Source organism: Aedes aegypti, chromosome 2 (genome assembly GCF_002204515.2).
Source record: "Aedes aegypti strain LVP_AGWG chromosome 2, AaegL5.0 Primary Assembly, whole genome shotgun sequence".
NCBI classification, from domain to species: Eukaryota; Metazoa; Arthropoda; class Insecta; order Diptera; family Culicidae; genus Aedes; species Aedes aegypti.
This window is the reverse complement of record NC_035108.1, coordinates 446,321,109-446,342,250: the sequence shown is the minus strand read 5'-3', so window position 1 is coordinate 446,342,250 and position 21,142 is coordinate 446,321,109. Positions and strand designations below refer to the sequence as shown.

At 38.8% G+C, this 21,142-nt stretch overlaps 1 protein-coding gene across 1 annotated transcript in view; it reads left to right on the top strand.

Annotated features, from left to right (window-relative positions):
• LOC5573451 (transcriptional regulator ATRX) overlaps positions 1 to 21,142 on the top strand; it is a 79,833-nt gene that overhangs the window by 28,288 nt on the left and 30,403 nt on the right. The window contains exon 2 of the mRNA XM_001654567.2: positions 16,381 to 21,095. Coding sequence (XP_001654617.2) covers positions 16,381 to 21,095 — 4,715 coding nt within the window. The remainder of the gene's footprint in view (positions 1 to 16,380; positions 21,096 to 21,142) is intronic.

Below are 21,142 nucleotides of genomic sequence, written 5' to 3'. Positions count from 1 at the left end.
TTAATGACACTTCACACCTGAAGGGTGTATTCGTGTCAAAGAAGAGAGCTGGACTACATACATACAAGGTACAGAATTTCCCAAATCGCGATGAGTGGCAACAATCGACGGCTAAAACTCTGGCACGGAAGCGCTACGAGAAGATGCTGACAAAATATGGCTGCTGTGTGATGGACGACGAAACGTACATAAAAGCCGATTTTAAGCAAATTCCGGTCTTGGAATTTTTCACCGGCTAAAGCAAGTTGAATGTTGACGACAAATTTAAGAAGAAGAAGATGTCGAAGTTCGCCTCCAAATATCTCGTTAGTAAAGAAAGAAAAAAAAAAAATCTCATTTGGCAGGCCATCTGCTCTTGCGGACTGAGGAGTGAGCCTTTCGGGACAAAGGGCACAGTAAATGGCGAGATCTACAAATCTGAGTGCCTCGAGAAGCGCCTTTTGCCGTTCTTGCAGCAGCACGACGAAGCTCCGCTATTTTGGCCAGATTTAGCATCATGCCACTATTCTAAAAGTGTCCTGGAGTGGTATGTGGCCAATTCTGTCCATTTTGTTCCAAAGGACATGAATCCGCAAAATTGTCCGGAGCTGCGCCCGGTGGAGCAGTACTGGGCAATAATGAAGCGGGAACTTAGGAAGAGCAAGAAGACAGTCAAAGGCGAGAAGGACATGTTAAGAAAATGGAAAAAAAACTGAGCAACTGGTACCGGATGACACTGTAAAGACTTTGATGGCGGGCATCAAGCGAAAATGCCTTCCATTTCATACAAAAGGCTCCATCGATTAACTTTTCTTTTGATTTTTAAAGTAAATATATGTATAAAACTACCTCAAAATTTTGTGTTCATTCTAAACATTATAAGAAAATTGGCATGACATTTTCGGTGTCGCAATAATTTCGTGTTCGCCCTTTACTTCTGTAAAGCATTTGAGTGTAAAACAATGCAAAAAATCCAACTTCTCGTAGATTTCTAAACTTCGAATATTAATGTCAATATTGAAACAAGTCCATGCTCGAAATAAGTGCCAATCAGATTAGACAATAATTCTGTCCAAACATATTTAAAAAAGCAATGGTTGATGTTTTACATGGAAATAGTCGAAACTTTATTTCAAACTCCTTCAGGTTTTGTAGAATTTTCATACGACATATTTTACTCTTAAACAAATGAAGTGAAAATTGTTGACAGTTAAATCCACAATCCTAAGTAACAGCCTACTAAGACCAAGCCATAAAATCTGTAGGGAACAAACGTCAAAATCGAATCACCCCTCTTAGTTTTATGGCTAGCGTAAAAGGCTGGATAGTGCTTTTATACAGCCGACATGCCCCGTACTAGCCTATAACATTCCATAAGCCCGTAAGGGTAAACTAGCGAACTAGTGTTTTTTTTTTTTTTTTTTTGGTATATTATCACTGCGACCACTGATTGATCTTTTGTGATACACAACCCTTTTTAATGTACCTTGTCAAAGTGATAAATTACTATAAAAGTAATTATCAGCGCATGACTTAGGTATTATCCCAATTAGGTATAATGTGACGCATGAAACGCACAACCTTACCGGGAGGCAGAGACCATATTTCAAAGGGCTGTATATCTCCCTTGTCAAAAAACTTTACTGTTCTTTGAAAAAGAGCATCACAACTACATAATAAATGTTCAGAGGTTTCACAACTCTCTTGACAAAAACGACAAATATCATCTTCAACCTTTCCCATCAGTCTTAGGTGATATTTGGCTGAACAATGCCCTGTAATCAGTCCTGTGTATGTGCACAGGTCTTTTTTAGACAAAAATAATAACTTTTGTGTATTCGAAGCATGCGGCGTTATGAATTGTTTTGACTGTCGAGCCACAGCAGTTTTATTCCAGTTTGTAATCACCATCGACTGTTTCCAGTTCCTTAGTTCCATTTTTATGGAGCATGTTGAAACTCCACAAAATGGCTCTGGACCTAGAAATTTTTCGGTTGATCCAATCCTGGCTAATTCATCAGCCTTTTCATTGCCATCGATTCCACAATGTCCAGGAACCCAGTAAAGATTTACCGTATTATTAATACAAAGTTGTTGGAGCAAGAGGAAGCATTCCCATACAAGTTTTGACGTGCACGTATACGATTTCAAAGCAGACAAAGCTGCCTGACTATCAGAGAATATACATATGTTAGAATGTTTATATTTCCTTTTTAAGCAAATAGAAACACATTCCAAAATCGCTTGTATTTCTTCCTGGAAGACGGTTGGCCATCTACCCATTGAAACTGAAAGGTTAACACCAGGGCCTGTTACACCAGCTCCTACTTGACCATTTTGTTTTGAACCATCGGTATAAAAAATGATAGATCCTGATCGAATTTGTGGTCCTCCCATGGTCCAAACAGTACGATCTGATTCTACCACATTGAACATACGGTTGAAATTGAACTGTATTTCCATCCAGTCTGTGTTGACTGTAACTAATGGATTAATTTTGATATCATTTAAGATGCTTAAATGTCCTTTGATGTCACCACTAAGAAGAGGTTTCCATTGTTGAAATCGAAGAGCACTTTTTTCGGCTTCTAATTGAATGAACTGATGTAGTGGAAGAAGATTTAAAATCGCATCTAAAGCTTTTGTGGGTGCGCTGCGCATGGCACCTGTAGTACACATTGTAGCTAGTCTTCGAAGTTTTGCTAACTTCTGTATGGCGCTTTTTTCCTTAGTTTTTGTCCACCACACTAAAGAAGCATATGTTATTCTGGGTCTAATGATGGTCGTGAATCATGATCGGCCTCAGACCCCATTTATTACCAAAAGTACGTTTACTTAACCATAGCGCATTTGTTGCTTTATCTATGATTTGTTTCAGGTGTGAATTCCAGTTTAATTTACAATCTAAAATAATTCCTAGGTACTTAACTTCTGTAGAAAGTGTCATTAAAGTTTCTTTCATATGAAGTCCAGAAATTATTAATTTTGGTAAATGGAATAATATGCGTTTTTTGAGGATTTATGTCTAATCCTTCTGTAATACACCATTGAATCGTGTAGTCTAAGGCTCGCTGCATTCTGTTGGTGATGACAGAATCGTATTTACCTCGGACTATTATAACAATATCATCAGCAAATCCTATTACAGGGCTGGTAGCAAGTCACTTTTTAGTGACTTGGTCACTTTTTTTGACCTGGTCACTTAAAAGTCACTATTTCCAACAAAAAGTCACTAAAGTCACTTTTTTCAGGAAAATGGTCACTAAAGTCACTTTTTTCGTGATCTGATGATAATGAAATTTAATATTCTGGGCTGGGTTAGCTTTTCAAACACAAACAGATAGAAATATATATTTGTTATCATAAAGACAATTATAAGGACTGTTCATTTTATAAAGTGGACACCTTGTGCATGCTGTATCTTTTTAATTTATCAATGAAATTTCAATCGGTTTTCTGCACATCGTTTGACTAGTATTGTACAATGTTGTGATAATAAAAATTCTCCAAAATTAATTAAATTTCACACGAATATGGAACAACGATTAGAACGGTCGGTTTTTGGAGGTTATCAAAATCGAAAATTCGACAATTTATACCGTCAAATGGGGTGTTAAGGACACGTGAGGTTTTAAGGGATTGAACTTCTCAATCAAGTTCGACAAATCATAGAAACGTTAAAAGTCGATATATAAGTCATCTGAAATGCTCAATTTAATCGGAGGATTGTGAATAGCATTATGTAATAGGAGCTGTCTATTATTATTAAGTATTGTGGTTTCTAGATATTGAAAACGTTTCAGAACATTTTGGTTCGAATTTTATAGGCTAAATACATTTATCTACCAAACCATGAAATATATTTGAGAAAATTTCGCGAGTGACGTAGAAGATAAGTAAATTTAATTGAGATCATAGTAGAAACAAAAACTTCTTGAAATTATATCTGGGTTTCGATTTTTAGGAACTTTTATTAAAAAAGTCTCGTTTTGAAACTATATGGGGTGTTAAGGGATTATCTTTTCTAACATTTCTAACTTACTAAACTCATCAGATTTATGCCGTAATATTTTTCAGTATAGTTTTGGATTGTTCCGTGAAGTTAACCTGCAATGTAAAGTTAAGGGAACTTTTTCGTAAGTCACTGAATATCACCAAAACTGACTTATCTCAAAATTTGTTAAAATTGGTAGGACAATTTAGATGATTTATGTGAATATGGGGTGTTCATGATAATATTTTCAAAAGTTGTTCCATCACATTGGTGAAAAGTATGGAAATGATTATCTTATTTAAGATGAATTTGGAGCTATCTTTTAAGCACTACCTAGGTCCAAGATTAACAATTAGTAGTTTACGGAACAAGTTGCAGAATGATGATTTTACAGCACGAGTCGTAAATTTATCCTACGAGGCTTTCCGAGTAGGGTAATTACGACGAGTGCTGTAAAATCGAGTTCTGCAACGAGTTACGTACTAGTAGTTTACGGAACAAGTTGCAGAATGACGATTTTTACAGCATGAGTCGTAAATTTATCCTACGAGGCTTGCCGACTTTGATAATGACGACGAATGCTGTAAAAATCGAGTTCTGCAACGAGTTACGTACAACATTTTTTGCAATTTCATAGAAGACCGCTTGAGGGTTAGAAATTATATCGGAATGCATTCACCATTATTTTACAATTTCTGAAAAAAGATTGTGTTATGATTCGTTACGTAACTCAAAACAGTTGCGTAATGAGAAAGCGTTGCGTAATGAATCATTACAGCACTGGTTTCAGTTACGTAATGGCTATTCCCGCACAGCATACTTTAGTGCAGGAAAGTAGGCCGTTTCATGACAGATTGGGGTGATGATAAACAGCCTATTACGATGAGAAATTGCAAAAAACATTTTTTGCAATTTCTCATCGTAATAGGCTGTTTTTCATCACGCCAATCTGTCATGGAACGGCCATCTTTCCTACACTGAAGTATGCAGTGCGGGAATAGTCATTACCTAACTGAAACCAGTGCTGTAATGGTTCATTACGCAACGCTTTCTCATTACGCAACTGTTTTGAGTTGCGTAATTAATCATTGCACAACAATTTTCAGAAGTTGCAAAATGATGGTGCAAGCATCCAGATGTTATTTCTGATACCCTCCAGTGCTGTTCTACGAAATTGCAAAAAATGTTGTACGCAACTCGTTGCAGAACTCGATTTTTTCAGCACTCGTCGTAGTTATCCAACTCGGCAAGCCTCGTTGGACAAATGTACGACTCGTGCTGTAAAATTCGTCATTCTGCAACTTGTTACGTAAACTACTATTTTGCAATTTCGTAAAAGAACACTTGAGGGTATCAGAAATCATATTGGAATGCATTCACCATCATTTTACAATTTCTGAAAAATTGTTGTGCAATGATTAATTACGCAACTCAAAACACTTGCGTAATAAGAAAACGTTGCGTAATGAATCATTACAGCATAGGTTTCAGTTGCGTTATGACTATTTCCGCACTGTATACTTCAGTGCAGGAAAGTAGGCCGTTTCATGACAGATTGGCGTGATGAAAAACAGCCAATTACTATGAGATATTGCAAAAAATAATATTAGGTTCTATCCGAGCTCTTTTTGGAAAACTTCTTAGGCTTCGTGGGCATGTGTTAAGTGTTGTCAAGCATTGAGTATATTTTAGGATTTTTTTCCGATCATGCCACTGAGTGGTACATGCAAATCCGTTATTTGATGTGGTGCTTTATTTAAAAGGCAAATTGGACACTTGCCCTATTCAAGTTGAAATTATCCTTCTTTTGTCAAGTCATGACATGGTTGCTCTGCACTGTTCCTGGATACGAATACTGCATATAAGTATAAAAATCTTTTCAAGACAGTTGTGCGATGCACTGATAGCTTGCTTGAAAATATAATTGATATGTATGAGAGATTTAGCAGTTAAAATAAAACGCTTAACGTTTTCAGGAGTTCCAACTTGAATTATATTGAAGTAATATCATCTTTAGATTGAAAAAAACCTTTGGAGTGGAAGGGACACATGAACGATGTTGAACAAAATAATATTTATTTTGCTGTTGGCAACATATAGTTTTATTTACAAACCTCAAATTCCTTAACACCCCATTTTGCATTTTCGTCAAAATCACACATTTTTATGATTATCTCAGAAATCTGCCATAGGATCGTCTTCATTGTAATTGGCTTTTGATATACACGCCGAGAGAATGGTAGGACTGTATTATGTTCAATTACTGACATACTAGAAGTTGCTCGAAATTTAAGTAGAATTTTTTTTTCATCCCTTAACACCCCATTTTACGGTATTTTTTATTTTCAAAAAGGGCTTGTTCTTCGAAAGTATCATCAACTAGAAGCCTGATGGAAAAAATCAAGTTATTTTTGGAACAACAATTTTACAGATATAATAACATATTTTTCCCCCTATATTTTTAGAGAAAACTATTTTAAAATTGAAGGGGATCGGTATGAGTAGAATTTTTTTGGTTAAAAGTACGTCCTGACGGAAGTCCTAATATAGTATTAATATGAACAATGACTTACGCCTTCATAGAGTTACTTATTTAGTCCCCAGGTGACATTTAAAGCACAATAGATACATAATTGCTTTCAAAGTACATTGACAATCATCAAAATTGGCAACACTGCTTGATAAAATCGACTTCATTTTGCACCTATTATTTTTGTAATATGTTATTCTGAGATTACCAATTGAAATTTTCGGAGAAAACCATTTACAATTTGCTGCAGATCGATAAATATGCGTACACGATTTTAAAAGTATGAGACATTTTAGTAAAACTACCATAAACAGTAAAATTTGTGCTTAGGACTGTGGTTTAAACGCACGATTTGGCTCTCGTTTGCACAAATATAGTTTATTTAGTAAACCAGACCAGTTTTGAACACGCTTTTTACTTTCCTCTTTTGCTGGGAGTGAAAGGATGGTGTATCAGCAAATTTGGCCATAAATGGGTGCATCACTAAAGTTACCTAATGTCAGAGAATGGTGGAATATAGTTGATTTTTTTTAAAGCTATACCTTTTGTAGAATAGTAAAGGATAGAACATACAATAAGTTCATAAAAATTAGGATTTTTGTTTTGCGAAAAATAATGTTAAACTTTGACGAACAGCTTTTCTTAGGAGTTTTTGGAAAAAAATATTTGGCTCTTCAACCAAAAGCATTTTCTAAGATCTTATATTTTAATAGTATTGTAGAATAATAGTTGAACGATGCACAGAAAACCGATTACGATTTTATCAATAAATAAAAAAGATATAGCAAAAACAAAGTGTCCACTTTATAAAATGAACAGTCCTTAGTGTGTTTTTGGAATCAAAGCGTCAAGATTCTTGACTCAAGAAAAGTATTTACTCCCAGCTAACTTTCTGGAAGTATTCAAGTCAATATTCCGTAGACATTTCCAACGGAAAATGTAAAAATTTCCTGGGTAAAGTTTTGGAGAAAATTCTGGCAAAAATTAGAAAGCAACTCCCCGGCTTTAGATGAACTCCTACACGCAGCGAACTGGACTATCAAATTTCATACATTTTGCCTTATGAAAGGTGGAACGGTTATTGCTGTACGAACGCTTTATGTATCGTTTTAGCATCAACTCACATCAAGTCGTCGATAGGAACGTGGTGTACGCTCGGGCCTATCGATCACAAGGTTCTTGGTTCGATTCCAGGCTGCCGCGAACACGTTTTTTTTTTTTTCAAATTCTGATTTCATAAGGCAAATTTATGAATTTCAATCCGATTTCTTGTGGCAAATTTTCATAAGGGGTTCCTATGTTTACCGATAGTTTATTTGCCTGAGTGTAGACCAGCTTTCTATTTGAGCATCATCAAAACTGCTCCGGAAGATAAGCCAGAGACGGCTAGGAATTACATTTAAAAAAATCTGACTTTGTCAGAAACTTGTCCAGGACTTCAATAGCTAGTACTTATTTTGCTTGAAGTCATTTCAGAAATTACCTTCGAAATTCCAAAAAATAAACAATACATTTTCCATTGATTTACTCTTGACACTGATTTTTTACACAGCTTTGTTAAACTATTTCTATACAAAAATAGTTTCTATAATGAATTCTTGAACATTGTTAGAAGATAATAATTATTCAATAGTGAGATCAGTAGCAATTTCCTATCGTCAAATCCACCTTTTCATTAATTTCAGCCACAAATATGTGATTTCCATATAACATAGTAACCTATATTTAGTCTCGTAAAAAAAGGATACATGAAAACTCAAATGTACCATCTTTTTGATCATTTAAGTATGACAATCAAGTCTTATCTCGGACAGATAACTCTTGAGAAAGATTTGAGATTAGTGCAGTCCTCTACATTCTAAATTCGCTTAGTATGTAGATTGATGAACTCCTCTACAAGCAGCTTCATTTTTTACCATAAAAACATTCAAATCGCTATAACTTTTTTGTTTCTCAATATTTTTGTATCATTTTTTAAAAAGTTCTCAAAAAACTCTCCTATATTCAGATTTGTATGGATTCGAAGATATATCGATGTTCCTTGGGGGATCGACATTCCCATTATAAATTTTTTTTTGGCCACCATTTTGTTTTGATCAATTTATCAAAAAAATAAAATATGAGCTGTACAATGTTAGATAATGAGGAGTTTCTCTGCAACAAAAAAATCATACAAATCGGTTGAGTCGTCTCGAAGCAATATTTAAATTAGAATATGGTGTGTTTTGAAGTTTTCAAGATCCTCATTCGGCCAGAGTGGTATCACAAACAAAAATGGTGGCTGTTTGGGCACGTCAGGAGTTAATCATCAATGTTAACTTCCTTTTCCCGATCAGCCTAGATAGCCGCGTAGTGTCGGTAGCGGTTGTTTCAACTGGCTAAGAATTAACACTACGGACTGCCTGTTCCGGTGGTAAAAGTCCACCTCACAGGTGACCCCTAATTCATACGGCTTTAAGCTTACCGTGCCAAAGAATGAATGGTTAGGGGGGTCTAAATAAAACCTAGCCGCAAACGGAGCCTGTGGAGTTCCAGGGCGCCCTCTACAGTATTATGCCCTTCCTGTGCTACCCGGAGCAATGGTGCAGGTGACCTTGTGTTTCTCCGAGATAATCGGCTGCCCTTCTTCAGTCTCAAGCCTGAGGCTAAATAAGGGTGGGATTATTAAAACATTGTAATTTAGTTTAAATTTTCACCTCTATGGTTTCGCATTATGCGTTTTATGCAGTGTAATCTGTGCTTTTCGCCTTTGGCGACTTTTAAGAGCTACCGATCTGGTTTTTGTTCGCTGCTGATCTTTTTCGTTCTGAGATGGCGAAAAGCTTAATCCTGCCTAGTTTGGGTAGTGGCTACGGCTAGGATAGCTTAGTTAGATCAATCTCCAGCATAAAATGTCAGCAACGATCAATCTTTGTAGACTCATGCAAATGGTACAGCTCAAGTGGCGGTAGTTCAAAAACCTTACTTTTGTGAACTTTTATCTAGGTAACCTAGTGGACCCAGTTTTTGCTACTTTCAGAAACATGAAATGGCATACTCGCGTGCCATGCCTCGTGCATACGTGCTCGTGAATAGCGCTGACGTCGCTACACTCATTTCTGAGTTAACAACCAGAGATGTATGTGCTGTCACAATTGATATTTCTATATGTGACCTCAATAGGAAATACGTCTTTCGTTTTGTGGTGTATTTACCACATGATGAACCATCCCCAATGGATGATTTCAAACGAGTTATCGTTCACTGTCTATGAAAAGGCCTTCTGCTGATTGTGGGCAGTGATGCTGATACTCATCACATCATCTGGAGCAGCTCAGATATCAATTTGAGAAGCTCCAGTCTGATGGAATGCTTAAGTAGTTCTAATCTTGGATTACTTATTGTAGGAAATCGCCTACATCTCTATATGAACATAAGAATGTAAATTCGCAGACTATGCATTTGTTATACTCCACAAACTGTGAATTGGTTGTGACCAAATTCCATGGATTTTCTCCGTCCATTGGAAATCCTAGTGATTTGGATGTTCCCACTTCCGGTGAATTGGGACACAATTGTCCTTGCTTTGAGTGATCTCAAAATTGCTTGTCACTTTGCTTATAGAAAATGTTCCCCACAACTCCCTTCGCGGGACGAGTGGATGTCTGTACATTACTGAGCCACTCCAAAGGTGGCTAAGTATTTAACAAATCTGTCAAAGCAGAATTGCAGTCGCTTGGTTACAACCTTAACTGGCCACTGCTGACTCAACTATCACATGGCAAATATTCAGTGTGTTGATACATTTGTGTGTGATAGTTGTGATTCCGATTATGGAACTTCTTATCACCTGATATGTAACTGTCAAGTTCTCGCGTAATGGCGATTCCAATTACTTGGTAAACACTTATTAGGTGAAACTGATTTCAGTAACCTGAATCTTCAGGACCTTCTGTTATTCTTAACCCGCTGTGGTAATGAGCTATAGGCTCTCTTTACGCTCATGCGTTTTGCAGTGCCCTTTTTAGGGCGCTGTTCGAACCCATTGTGGTATGGAGCTACATGCTCTTAATTCGCTTATGCGATTTTCCCTCTTCAAGGGACCCCACTCCTATTTCCTCCCATCTTCCCCTTCCCTTTCCTCTCCCATCGGGTAGATGATGAAATAGGCTCAAACATGGCGATGGCACAAATCTCCCAAATGGCGGGGAACGTGCCTCTGGAGCCGGCCTTCTGATACCTGATACCCATTATAAATTTTTTTTTGGCCACCATTTTGTTTTGATCAATTTATCAAAAAAATAAAATATGAGCTGTACAATGTTAGATAATGAGGAGTTTCTCTGCAACAAAAAAATCATACAAATCGGTTGAGTCGTCTCGAAGCAATATTTAAATTAGAATATGGTGTGTTTTGAAGTTTTCAAGATCCTCATTCGGCCAGAGTGGTATCACAAACAAAAATGCTCGTATTTCAAAATCGGTTGCACCAAATCGTTTCATTTCTTCAGACATCATCCACAGACTCGTATTAAATTGTTTCAAAAAATGAACAACCGAACACGAGAAAAAAATCTGTAGCCTAAAATTTTACCGTGGGCTATGGCTACGCTTCGGTCCCCCAAGGAATTTGGGAATATCACTGGATCCAGACGGCCAATGAATAAAATCAACACTTATTTCAAAAATAGAAGTGTAAAAAACTTGTAAAAAAATGGTGCTCACAAAAAAAAAAAATATCGCAATATGAATACTTTTTTGTTGTAAGAAATTGATGGTTCTAGTAGAGGGGTAAATATACACGCAGAACGTATTTTCATTTCTAGCCATTTACTTGTTTTTTTTCAAGTCACTTTTTGGTCACTATTTGGTCACTTTTTTGATCATTTTGGTCACTAAAGTCACTATTATTTTGCTGTCTGACTGCTACCAGCCCTGCTATTATTTCGAATCCTTGTGATTCTAAGTTTGTCAGTAGTTCATCTACCACTAACGACCACAGAAGAGGCGATAATACGCCTCCTTGTGGACACCCCTTTACAGCTTTTACGGATATAGATACGCTACCGAGGTCGGCTGTTATTTCGCGTTTTGATAACATTTCACTAATCCATTTTACGATGCATATGTCAAAACCATGTTTTAACATTGCCCTCGCCATGGATTTATGTGATGCATTATCAAAAGCTCCTTCTATATCAAGAAAAGTTGCAAGCAAAACTTCCTTTGCTTCAAATGTTTTTTCTATTTTTGAAACAAGTGCGTGTAACGCAGTTGTAGTAGATTTTCCAGATTGATAAGCAAACTGATGAATGCTTATAGGCAGTGGCGTCTCGTCCTAAGGTGCACTTGGTGCACTGCACAGTCAAAGATTTCAAACTAACAAATTAAATATATATTATAATTCTCAATACTTCCAACATTCATAATGTGTAGTTGCTTGAAAATGTTGTTTGATTTCTTCACCTTCAACTGGTCCATCGCCCTCAGTGAACAAACCGTTTGATTCTCCCCGCCATGGTCTTACTCAACCAGCAAGCGAAAACAGCGAAGCAAACAAGACAAACTGCCATGCGTCTCCATCGTATGGACCGATGCACGAGTTCACAATTCTGACGTTTGAGCAGTGCCGAATTCACTCGTTTCCATGGTAACATAAATAACACGGCACCGCTAAAACGTCAAAGAATGAACGCGTGCATTGGACCATTGCAGAGAATGTTCATTTCAGCCGTGCACTCTTTCTTGTGCACGAAAATAGCATGTATGGACACAGCAGGAATGTGCATTTGTATTGACATTTCTAGAGCAACAGTGGCGTTGTATGGACTATTGAAATTCATTTAATCGCCTAAATTCAAGAAGCGCAATTAATGTACATGTTAATGTTGTAACGAAAAGTAACGACCATTGACTAAATGAGAAAAATGATTTCATCGCAGTAATCCACGGCATGTCAGCGAAAAATAATACCTCCACTATTGGTACACTGTTCCTTTAGTTGCGGTATATTTTTAATTTGTGTTCCTATAGTTGCGGTATCCGTGCTTTTCTTATGGGATCCTCCACTATAGGAACACTTTACCGCAACTATTGGTACAAGCAAGAACAGTTTTAGCAATTTTTGTGATATTTCATCAGTTTTAAAGCAATTTGAACGCTCTTTTTGATTATTCCGTGTATCAACAAGCCAAGACGTCGATTGGCAGTGTCGGTTCTGTGGCTAACGTAATAAAATCAGTGAAAACGGCACTACCGCAACTATAGGAACACCCACAACTAAGGGAACACTTACCCTACTAGATATTATAAACATATTGGCCAAATTGATTATGTTTTATCTTATTAAATACACAAAATTCATGTGGCTTTGAATTGATTTATAAACTATGTGTGAATATAGTTTTTCTTGCTCAACAGACCGACAACTGATAAATTGCTGTGGGCGTAAAGTGGGTTTCAGCGTTCAACAGTCAGTCATCATTTCACTTGAAAGCTTTGATGTATCCACAAAAGTATACAAAGAGATGTACCAGCGCTGGACATCGTCAAAAAGCTAAGATATCGTGATACAATTGACAAGCTGTAAATAATAAGAATTATTATATAGAATAACAACGTTAGGAATAATGGAGATTCGGAATTTCGCGAAAGCCACGAAATCCACAGAATTTATCCTTCATCGCGAAATTTGGAAAATAACGCGTAAATAGTTGAATTCTGAAGGTTTATATGATAGTCTCAGAAAAGCTCAGATTTTTGCTCATAAGAATGGTTTATTTATTTGTAAGCCGAGTTTCATATAAAAAAATGTGCTAATCGTTTAGTTTCAAGTTAAACGTCTTTCTTCTTGCTTTAAATTTGATAATATGATATTAAACTTATTATCTCAGTTCGCAAAATACGAAAAATGATTGAAATTTATGCATATAAAGGTCATTTTTACTGTAAATATACATTTTAATGTCAAATATTATCAAACTATGGGACCGCGATTAATACGCAAAATTTTTCTTTCATCGCCTTGGTATCAGCGAAATTTTGAGAATTTTCCTTTTCCCTAAACAATGTATATTGGAATCATCCAAAATTCTTAAAACTTACAACTAGTGATTGAAACAAAGAAAACAAACAAAAAATACGTCCAATAAGCAACAAATATAATAGCTTCCAGACACTTCAAGATTGCATACAGTATTGGAAATTACATTTTAAGGTGTTAATAATAAGAAATTACATTTTAAAAATCAATTGAAAAATTCGTATTCATAATTCAAAATAAACGATTTGTGCGAGTCAGTGCACAGGTAATCAAATTCCTCACGGGACGCCTCTGCTTATAGGATTTTGTTTTAAGTAAGCTGTTTTAATGTAGTGATCAATAAGCTTTTCCATAATTTTCAGCATTATTGATGATAGACTTATGGGTCTGAACGATTTTGGAGAAGTTTTATCTTTTTTGTTAGCCTTCGGAATAAACACAACACGCACTTGACGCCATGACTTTGGAATATAACCGAAAACTAGACTTGCTTTAAAAATATTCGAAAGAGCTGAAGTCAGTACTCCATTGCTTTTTTGTAAAAATGCAGGATATATTCCATCCTTGCCAGGAGATTTGAATGGATCGAATGAGTTAATGGCCCATTCTACTTTGTTTTTTTTTGTAAAAATTTCATCAGCTTTTTGAGCAGCCATATTTAAGATTGGTAGTAAGTCTAAGTTATCCTTACTATCATGAATTTCTCCCAGAGAAGTCATCCTAGATAATTCGTTACTAGTATTGTCTTCTGTAGCATTTTCATCGTAATTTATAACCGTAGAACAAGGAAAGTGCGTCTGCATCATTACTTCTAAAGTTTCAAGTCCATTAGAAGTAAGGCAGTCGTTACTTTTTCTAACCGTTCCTAAGCCATTAACATGATCTTTTGAAAGGACTTTTTGTAGTCTTGCGACAACAGGAGTGTTCTCAATGCTTTCACATGTACGCCTCCAGTCCATTCGTTTTGATCTTCTTATCTCTTTATTATAATCTGTTAGAGCAATTTTATAAGTTTCCCACTTCATGGTTCTTTTTGCTCTATTGAATAATTTTTTAGTTTTTTTCCTTAATGCTTCTAAGTTGTCATTCCACCACGTCACATCTCTACTAGTAGAACGTACAGTAATTGGACAGCTTGCTTGAAAAGCATGCTGTATTAAATTTGATACTTGTACAGAAGCTTTTTCTAGCTCTGTTATGGAGTTAAATTTTTCATCAGAAATGTGAGATTCATTTAGAATATTTTGGTAATATAAATCCCAGTTTGTCTTCCGGGGATTTCGAAATTCATTTGTGAATATTTCATTTGTTTGATACTGAAATAAAATATGTCTGTGATCAGACAGAGATGTTTCATTAGATACATGCCAATTCTTAACATTTTCCGATATGTTAGTACTACATAGAGTCAGATCCAACACTTCCTTTCTGGTTGAAGTAATGAAGGTCGGTTCACATCCTTGATTACAAATATCAATATTATTAGTTATTATATATTCTAAGAGATACTCACCTCTATAGCTGATGTCAGAGCTGCTCCATACTATGTGGTGAGCGTTTGCGTCACATCCTAAAATAAATGGTTTATTGTTTTTCTTACAATATGAAACGAAATTGACAACATCAGGAGGAGGAATCGCTTCCAAATCTCCAGGAAAATACGCAGATGCAACATACATTTCTGCTATTCCTCGAGTGGCTGGAACCTTCATCAAAACAACAGCAATATCTTTACTAATGAACTGCGTAATTGGTAAAAACTTCATTCTATTGCTTATTAAAATAGCTGCTCTTGGAACTATTTGATTTTCAATTGGAGTCGCCGTCTGTCTAATAACTCCAGAACCAATCAGAGTAGTTTGCTGCTCCTTTAGTAATCTGCGATTATTCAAATTATCAGATGGTGAAACCAAGTCGTTATTAGCTCCTTGATTTGGAATTTTTATTTTTGGAGGGATTTTACGACGGAGTGGAGCTGTTCCGAACTTGTAATCAAGAGTGAATTCACACTTTTTGATTGCGTCCAGCGAGGCTCCATCCACGGTAAAAATCAACTCAACATGCAACTGATTAATGATGTTGCGCTCTTTGATTCGCCATTCATCCGTATTCAGACCTTCATTTTGACTCTCCAGGAGTTCCAGAATATCATCTGTACTGTCTTCTGCACTCACTGGGAAAAATCCAATTATAATCTCAGGACGTGGAATCTTTTTCTCGTCTAAAGCAGTGAGCTCTACATCTTCAACGACGGATATTGTAGAGGCTATGCTTTTTAGCCAGTCAGCTGTCTCCTGGTTTTTACAGACAAGAATCAGATGCCCCGTCCTAAGCAAACATTGACCGAATTTTGGTTTATTTTTTTCTTTCCGTTGTTGTGCAACTTTTGAAAGAATAGCTTTGCGTGTTGCAAGTAATTGTGCAGATGTAAGCTCCACGTTAGGGTAGTCTTTCGGAACAATTCCTACTCTAACGTATTTCACAACCTCGCTATAAGAAGCTTTATTTTGACTCTGTATCGTTTCGTTTCGTCCAGAGCATACGTTTGAATTAATTTGAAGACGCCCTTGAACCGAGAACTTCCCCAATGACGGGTGGTTTGATCCTGTTCTTGGCTCTAGAAGCGGACGTACATTTTGTTTTTTGCGAGGATTTTCACCACTGCTAGTTGAACCACTAAGATCAGCAACTAGTGGTTACTCAGATACGTCTGATATTTGATGTAATGCCTATAAACTATTAGGTAGCCCCATATTATCCATAACGAGAGGGTATGTTGAGATATAAGGCTTATAGTTTCGAGGGTAGCCCGGTACGCAAATTCCAAGAATCTAACTTTTTTTTTTTCTTCAACAGGGCCACAGCCGTCGAAGAACCTGATCTGTTTAACGGGCTGGAGATCACAGAAATGGACGAGATGAACTTGGAGAGTAGCGACGAGTACGTTTTCATTCCGTCGGACAATGAAAACGACGACGATAATGGGTCCGGCACACATGCTTCTGTAATCAGTCAATCGGTAATTCAGCCCAGAAATGCTTCTGAACCGTTGGAGACGATGGTGTGCGAGATAGCGGAAACCATCGGACCGACTGCAAGCGTTGAACGAATGGATACCGCAGGCGACCAGCTGTTGGCACAGATCGATTTGGGGAAAGAGTTGATGAAAAGTATTGGCGATGCGCACGTCATGGATGGAGAAATACGGATAGTGAAGAGGATAGATCTCACCGCAGAGGACGATACTTTGAAACAGCAAGAAGATCAGAGGTTTACTGTGAGCTACGATTTCAACCTGGATATGCAACAATTGCTCAGCATTCAACAGGCAGAAGACTTTTCTCCGGATATAGCTATCAAGGAAGAAATCGAAATAGAAGAAGCCGTGGTCAATCTGCCAGATGATGAGGAGGCTGGTTCCTCCACAGAGCAGATGGACCTGATTCATCACGATGAGCATAATCTTGGTAGCGAAGTTATAACACTAGACTCGGATGCCGCCGAAAGTGAAAACGAAGAAGACAACGTTCTGTTAACATTGTTAGAGCAAAGTCCACTGCCCATCAAAGAAGAACGTCCGGACGATGACAAAACTTCCGTGGAAAATGATCACGCTTATAGCTCACAGACAGAGCAAAATGCAACAAACGTTGGAAAACCGGATGACACAATGCAAAGTTTCATGGACATTTCTCAAAAACTTCTCAAAGAAACTGACGATTGCATAGCCGATAAAGATCAAACATTGAAGAGCATAGCTGATATCGAGGAGCAACTGAAACAGCTTAAGGAAAAGCTTCTAGCAAAAGAAAAGCCTGTCGAACAAGAGAACGACAATCATGAAATGGCTGAAGAAGAGGTACCTCCTCCAACAGAACCTGATAATGAAGTGACTATCCCTACCGAAGCTCCTTCTCGCAAAGAGTCAACGGAAACGGATGCACTTTCATTGGAACTATCAGAAAACTGCTCCGAACGTCTGGAGTGTAACTCTGTCAGTGACCTAGCCGGGTCAACTAACTCGGAAACGAGTGACAAAGGGAACGACATTCCAAGTTCGGAACAACCGGTGGTAGAGGTCACTTCTGCTGAAGCGGTGGAGAAACAATTGGAAGACAATGTCACGGAAGCCGTGCCCAATGAATTATCACCGAATGATGCAGAACCATTGGAACAAGTTGATCAAAGGGATACAGACGATTTATCTAACAATTTGTCACCAAATGCGTCGGAACCTATGGAGCATGAAGCTCCAATGGGTACCGAAGAGGAGCCTTGTCTTCAACAGACAGATCAAGAACAAGAAACTCTGCATCAGACAGATCAAGAACAAGAAACTCTTGAACAGTTAGAAACGGTTCCTGTTGTCGATGAAACAATTTCGGAAGAAATGCAGCTCATTGACGATAATGGCAACAAAACAGCAGATTCAGAGGTAATTCCACCAAACCGTAAGAGCTTAGAGTTCGACAATGTTGAAGATCTCATCGCATACGGCGAACTGTACACTGAACAGTGCGAAAAAATCTTGGATATGCTGAACAATAATCGCCGAGCACTAAGCGAAGAGGACGAGGAACAGGAAACGTCAAACGCAAACAAGGAAGAATGTTCCAAAGTCGAGCAGTACATGGCTTCATTGACGAGTACGATTCAACGATTGAGTCTGAAGCTGTCGTCGAACGAAGCTACCGTAGGTCGCCAGTCTGCAGCAGCTTCAAACCTAGTCGACGTATCCGTACAGACAGAGAAAATCAAACGCCCAGCAGTCAACGCAAAAGCTCTGAACGAGAAATATAAGAAGCGTTTGTTGAGCTCTCTGGAAGCCGAGGCGCTTGAAAAAGATTCATCGGATAGCGACAGCGGTTCAACTTCGTCGTCAAGCGATGGAGACGATAGGTCAAGCGACGTGGCAAACGAAGAAGCATACGGCGACGACGATGACGATGAAGACGAGGCAGCGTTCGAGAGGAGGCAGAATCGAAGGAAGACAAAGCGATTGCGGGAAAAACTGGCCGAGGAGAAAGCTGCCTCAGAACAGGAGGAATCGGACGAAGACAATGTACAACCGAGTAAGAAAAGAAGTGCAAGGAGACTGGGATCCACGGATTCGTCAATATCGAAAGAGGCCAGCGTTGTACAGCCGACGGATGAAGGGGATGAAATTCCTGTTAAAAATGAACCCTACACCGAAATGGACTCCGAACCGCAGAGCATTGCCGCGCTGGAGACTATGGATGATAATAATGACGAGACCTCTACGACCATTAAGCACGAATCATCGCTTGAAATTGCACAGTCCGAAGACAAAATCGAACAGGCAGACGACAATGACGATTCCAGCAAGGAGGAGAACGAAGATGTTGGTGCCGATGATCAGTCGGACAGTGGTTTACTTAACGATGTCCTAGGAGAGGTGGACGATATTTTGCTGGATGTAAATGACATTCTCCCTGCTGCGGAAGGCGTCGTGCAAGATTATCTGGTTGAAGAGGAGGTAAGGACTGAGCAAACAGAAGAGCATAAGGAGCAGGAACGCGATGGCGATATCAAGAGAAAGGCAAAGCGAAGCGGGAAAAAGATTGACAGCGAAGAGGAAGCTGAATCGGGTTCCGAACAGGAAGAGGGAGAAAAGAGTAAAGCACCTGAGGATATGACGGAATCCGAACTGGAAGAGTATTATGATAATTTGCGGGATAAGGAAATCGACAAGCTGTGTAACCTGACAAACCTGGAAGTGGCGAGAAATGCATATCCACAAAAGCCTCAGGAGGTCAAAAAGAAACCGGTGTTGGTTAAGAAAAAGGAACGTGTTATGGATGACATCTTGAACAACGTGGAGTTGAACCACGAATCAGAGGACAGTGAAAGTGATACGGAGATTGTGGAGACTGAAGAACAGTTCCTGCAGAAGTGTAACGAAAACATGAAAAATCAGTTGCTCAATCAGCTCAGCAGTAGCGACACGGATCATGATTCCGGAAGCGAGGACAGCGCGGCAGAAGCGCTCAAGCAAGATGAAAACTACGATTCGGATGATTCGGCTGGCTCCATTTTGATGGAGAAGTTCCTGAAGAGCCTGGATAAAGATCACGAGTTGAGTGGGGAAGACGAAGCTCAGAATGACGACAGTAAAGTGAATGAAGATGCAGACTCTTCCACGCTAACCGAGGAGGTTGATATGGATAAGACCAAGAAGAGCGAAAAAGATTTCATCGACGATTCCGACATGCCGGAGGCCGATAACGAAGAAGCCATGGAAAAAATGAAAAGCCAACTCAAAAGTGGGGAGCGTAAGAAGGTGGACTCGGCGGTCAAGGAAAAGTCAACAGGTGCCAGTAAAACAGCTACGATCGATCCAATCGACAAGCAGTTGTTCAGCAAGAAGATGTTCCGAGAAGTGGACGAAACCCTCCGAAAAGATCGCGAGCAAGACATATTTAGCAAGGAGAATGGTTCCCTTGCAGATCGCTCCGATCAAATCGGTAGTGATGATTCGGACGTGGAACTTTTGGATGTATCCATGTTCCAACCGAAACGCAAACTAAAGGAGAAGAAGTTGGAGGATTTCGACTTCAGTGCCACTGCTAAGCGTACTGCACCGCAAGCGAAAAAGCCAAGTGCAAAGGACGGTGACTGTATCAGTCTGAGCTCGGAGAGTGAAGCAGAAGTGGAGGAAACTAACGAGACTGATGAGAAGGAGAATAAACAGCGCAAGATTCGTACGATGTTGACGCAGGATCAGTTGGCGGATGAAACGAAGAGCGCTCAAAAGGATGAGGAAATTCGAATTTCTCGGTTGAAGAAAAAGAACGAGAATTTGAAGAAATTCTTAACCACGTTCAAGCCAGGATCGGAGGAGAGTCATCTCGTGCTGGACTACGACGCTAAAGTGGGAAAAGCGATCTGCGTCCATCCAGATATTGTGAAACTTTTGAAGCCACATCAGAAAGAGGGCGTTCGATTCATGTACGATAATACTTACGGAAGCGTGGAATACATTAACAAGAACCCAGGATCTGGCTGCATTCTAGCTCACTGCATGGGTCTGGGCAAAACACTTCAGTTGATCACACTGTTGCATACGGTGATGCGTTATCCTCAACTGAAAACGAAACGGGTGCTTGTAATCTGCCCAAAAAGTACCGTTATGAACTGGAGCGACGAAATACAGCACTGGCTGGGAGCGCTCAAAAGTGGTCCTCGCCTGAAGGTGTTCTATTTCCCGGATAACAGCGACGTCAACGACAAGTTGAAGGTTCTCAGCGATTGGTACTCTTCGACGGCGAACCGTTGCGGTTGTATGCTAATCGGGTACGAAGCCTTCCGGATCTTGGTGAACTACGAGAAGCGCAAGCGTACCCCGTCCAACATCCTCGCTGCAAAGGCTGCCTTCGTGAAGAAAAAGGTGGATGAATACCTGCTCAATCCGGGTGCAGATCTCGTCATCTGCGACGAAGGTCATCAGATCAAAAACAAGAAATCGGCCATCAGTGGGGCTGTGTCCCAGATCAAAACCAAGCGACGGATCGTCCTGACGGGAACGCCCATCCAGAACAACTTGAAGGAATGTAAGTATCGATTTATTTTCTGTTTTAGCACTGTGCTTCCTGAGTCC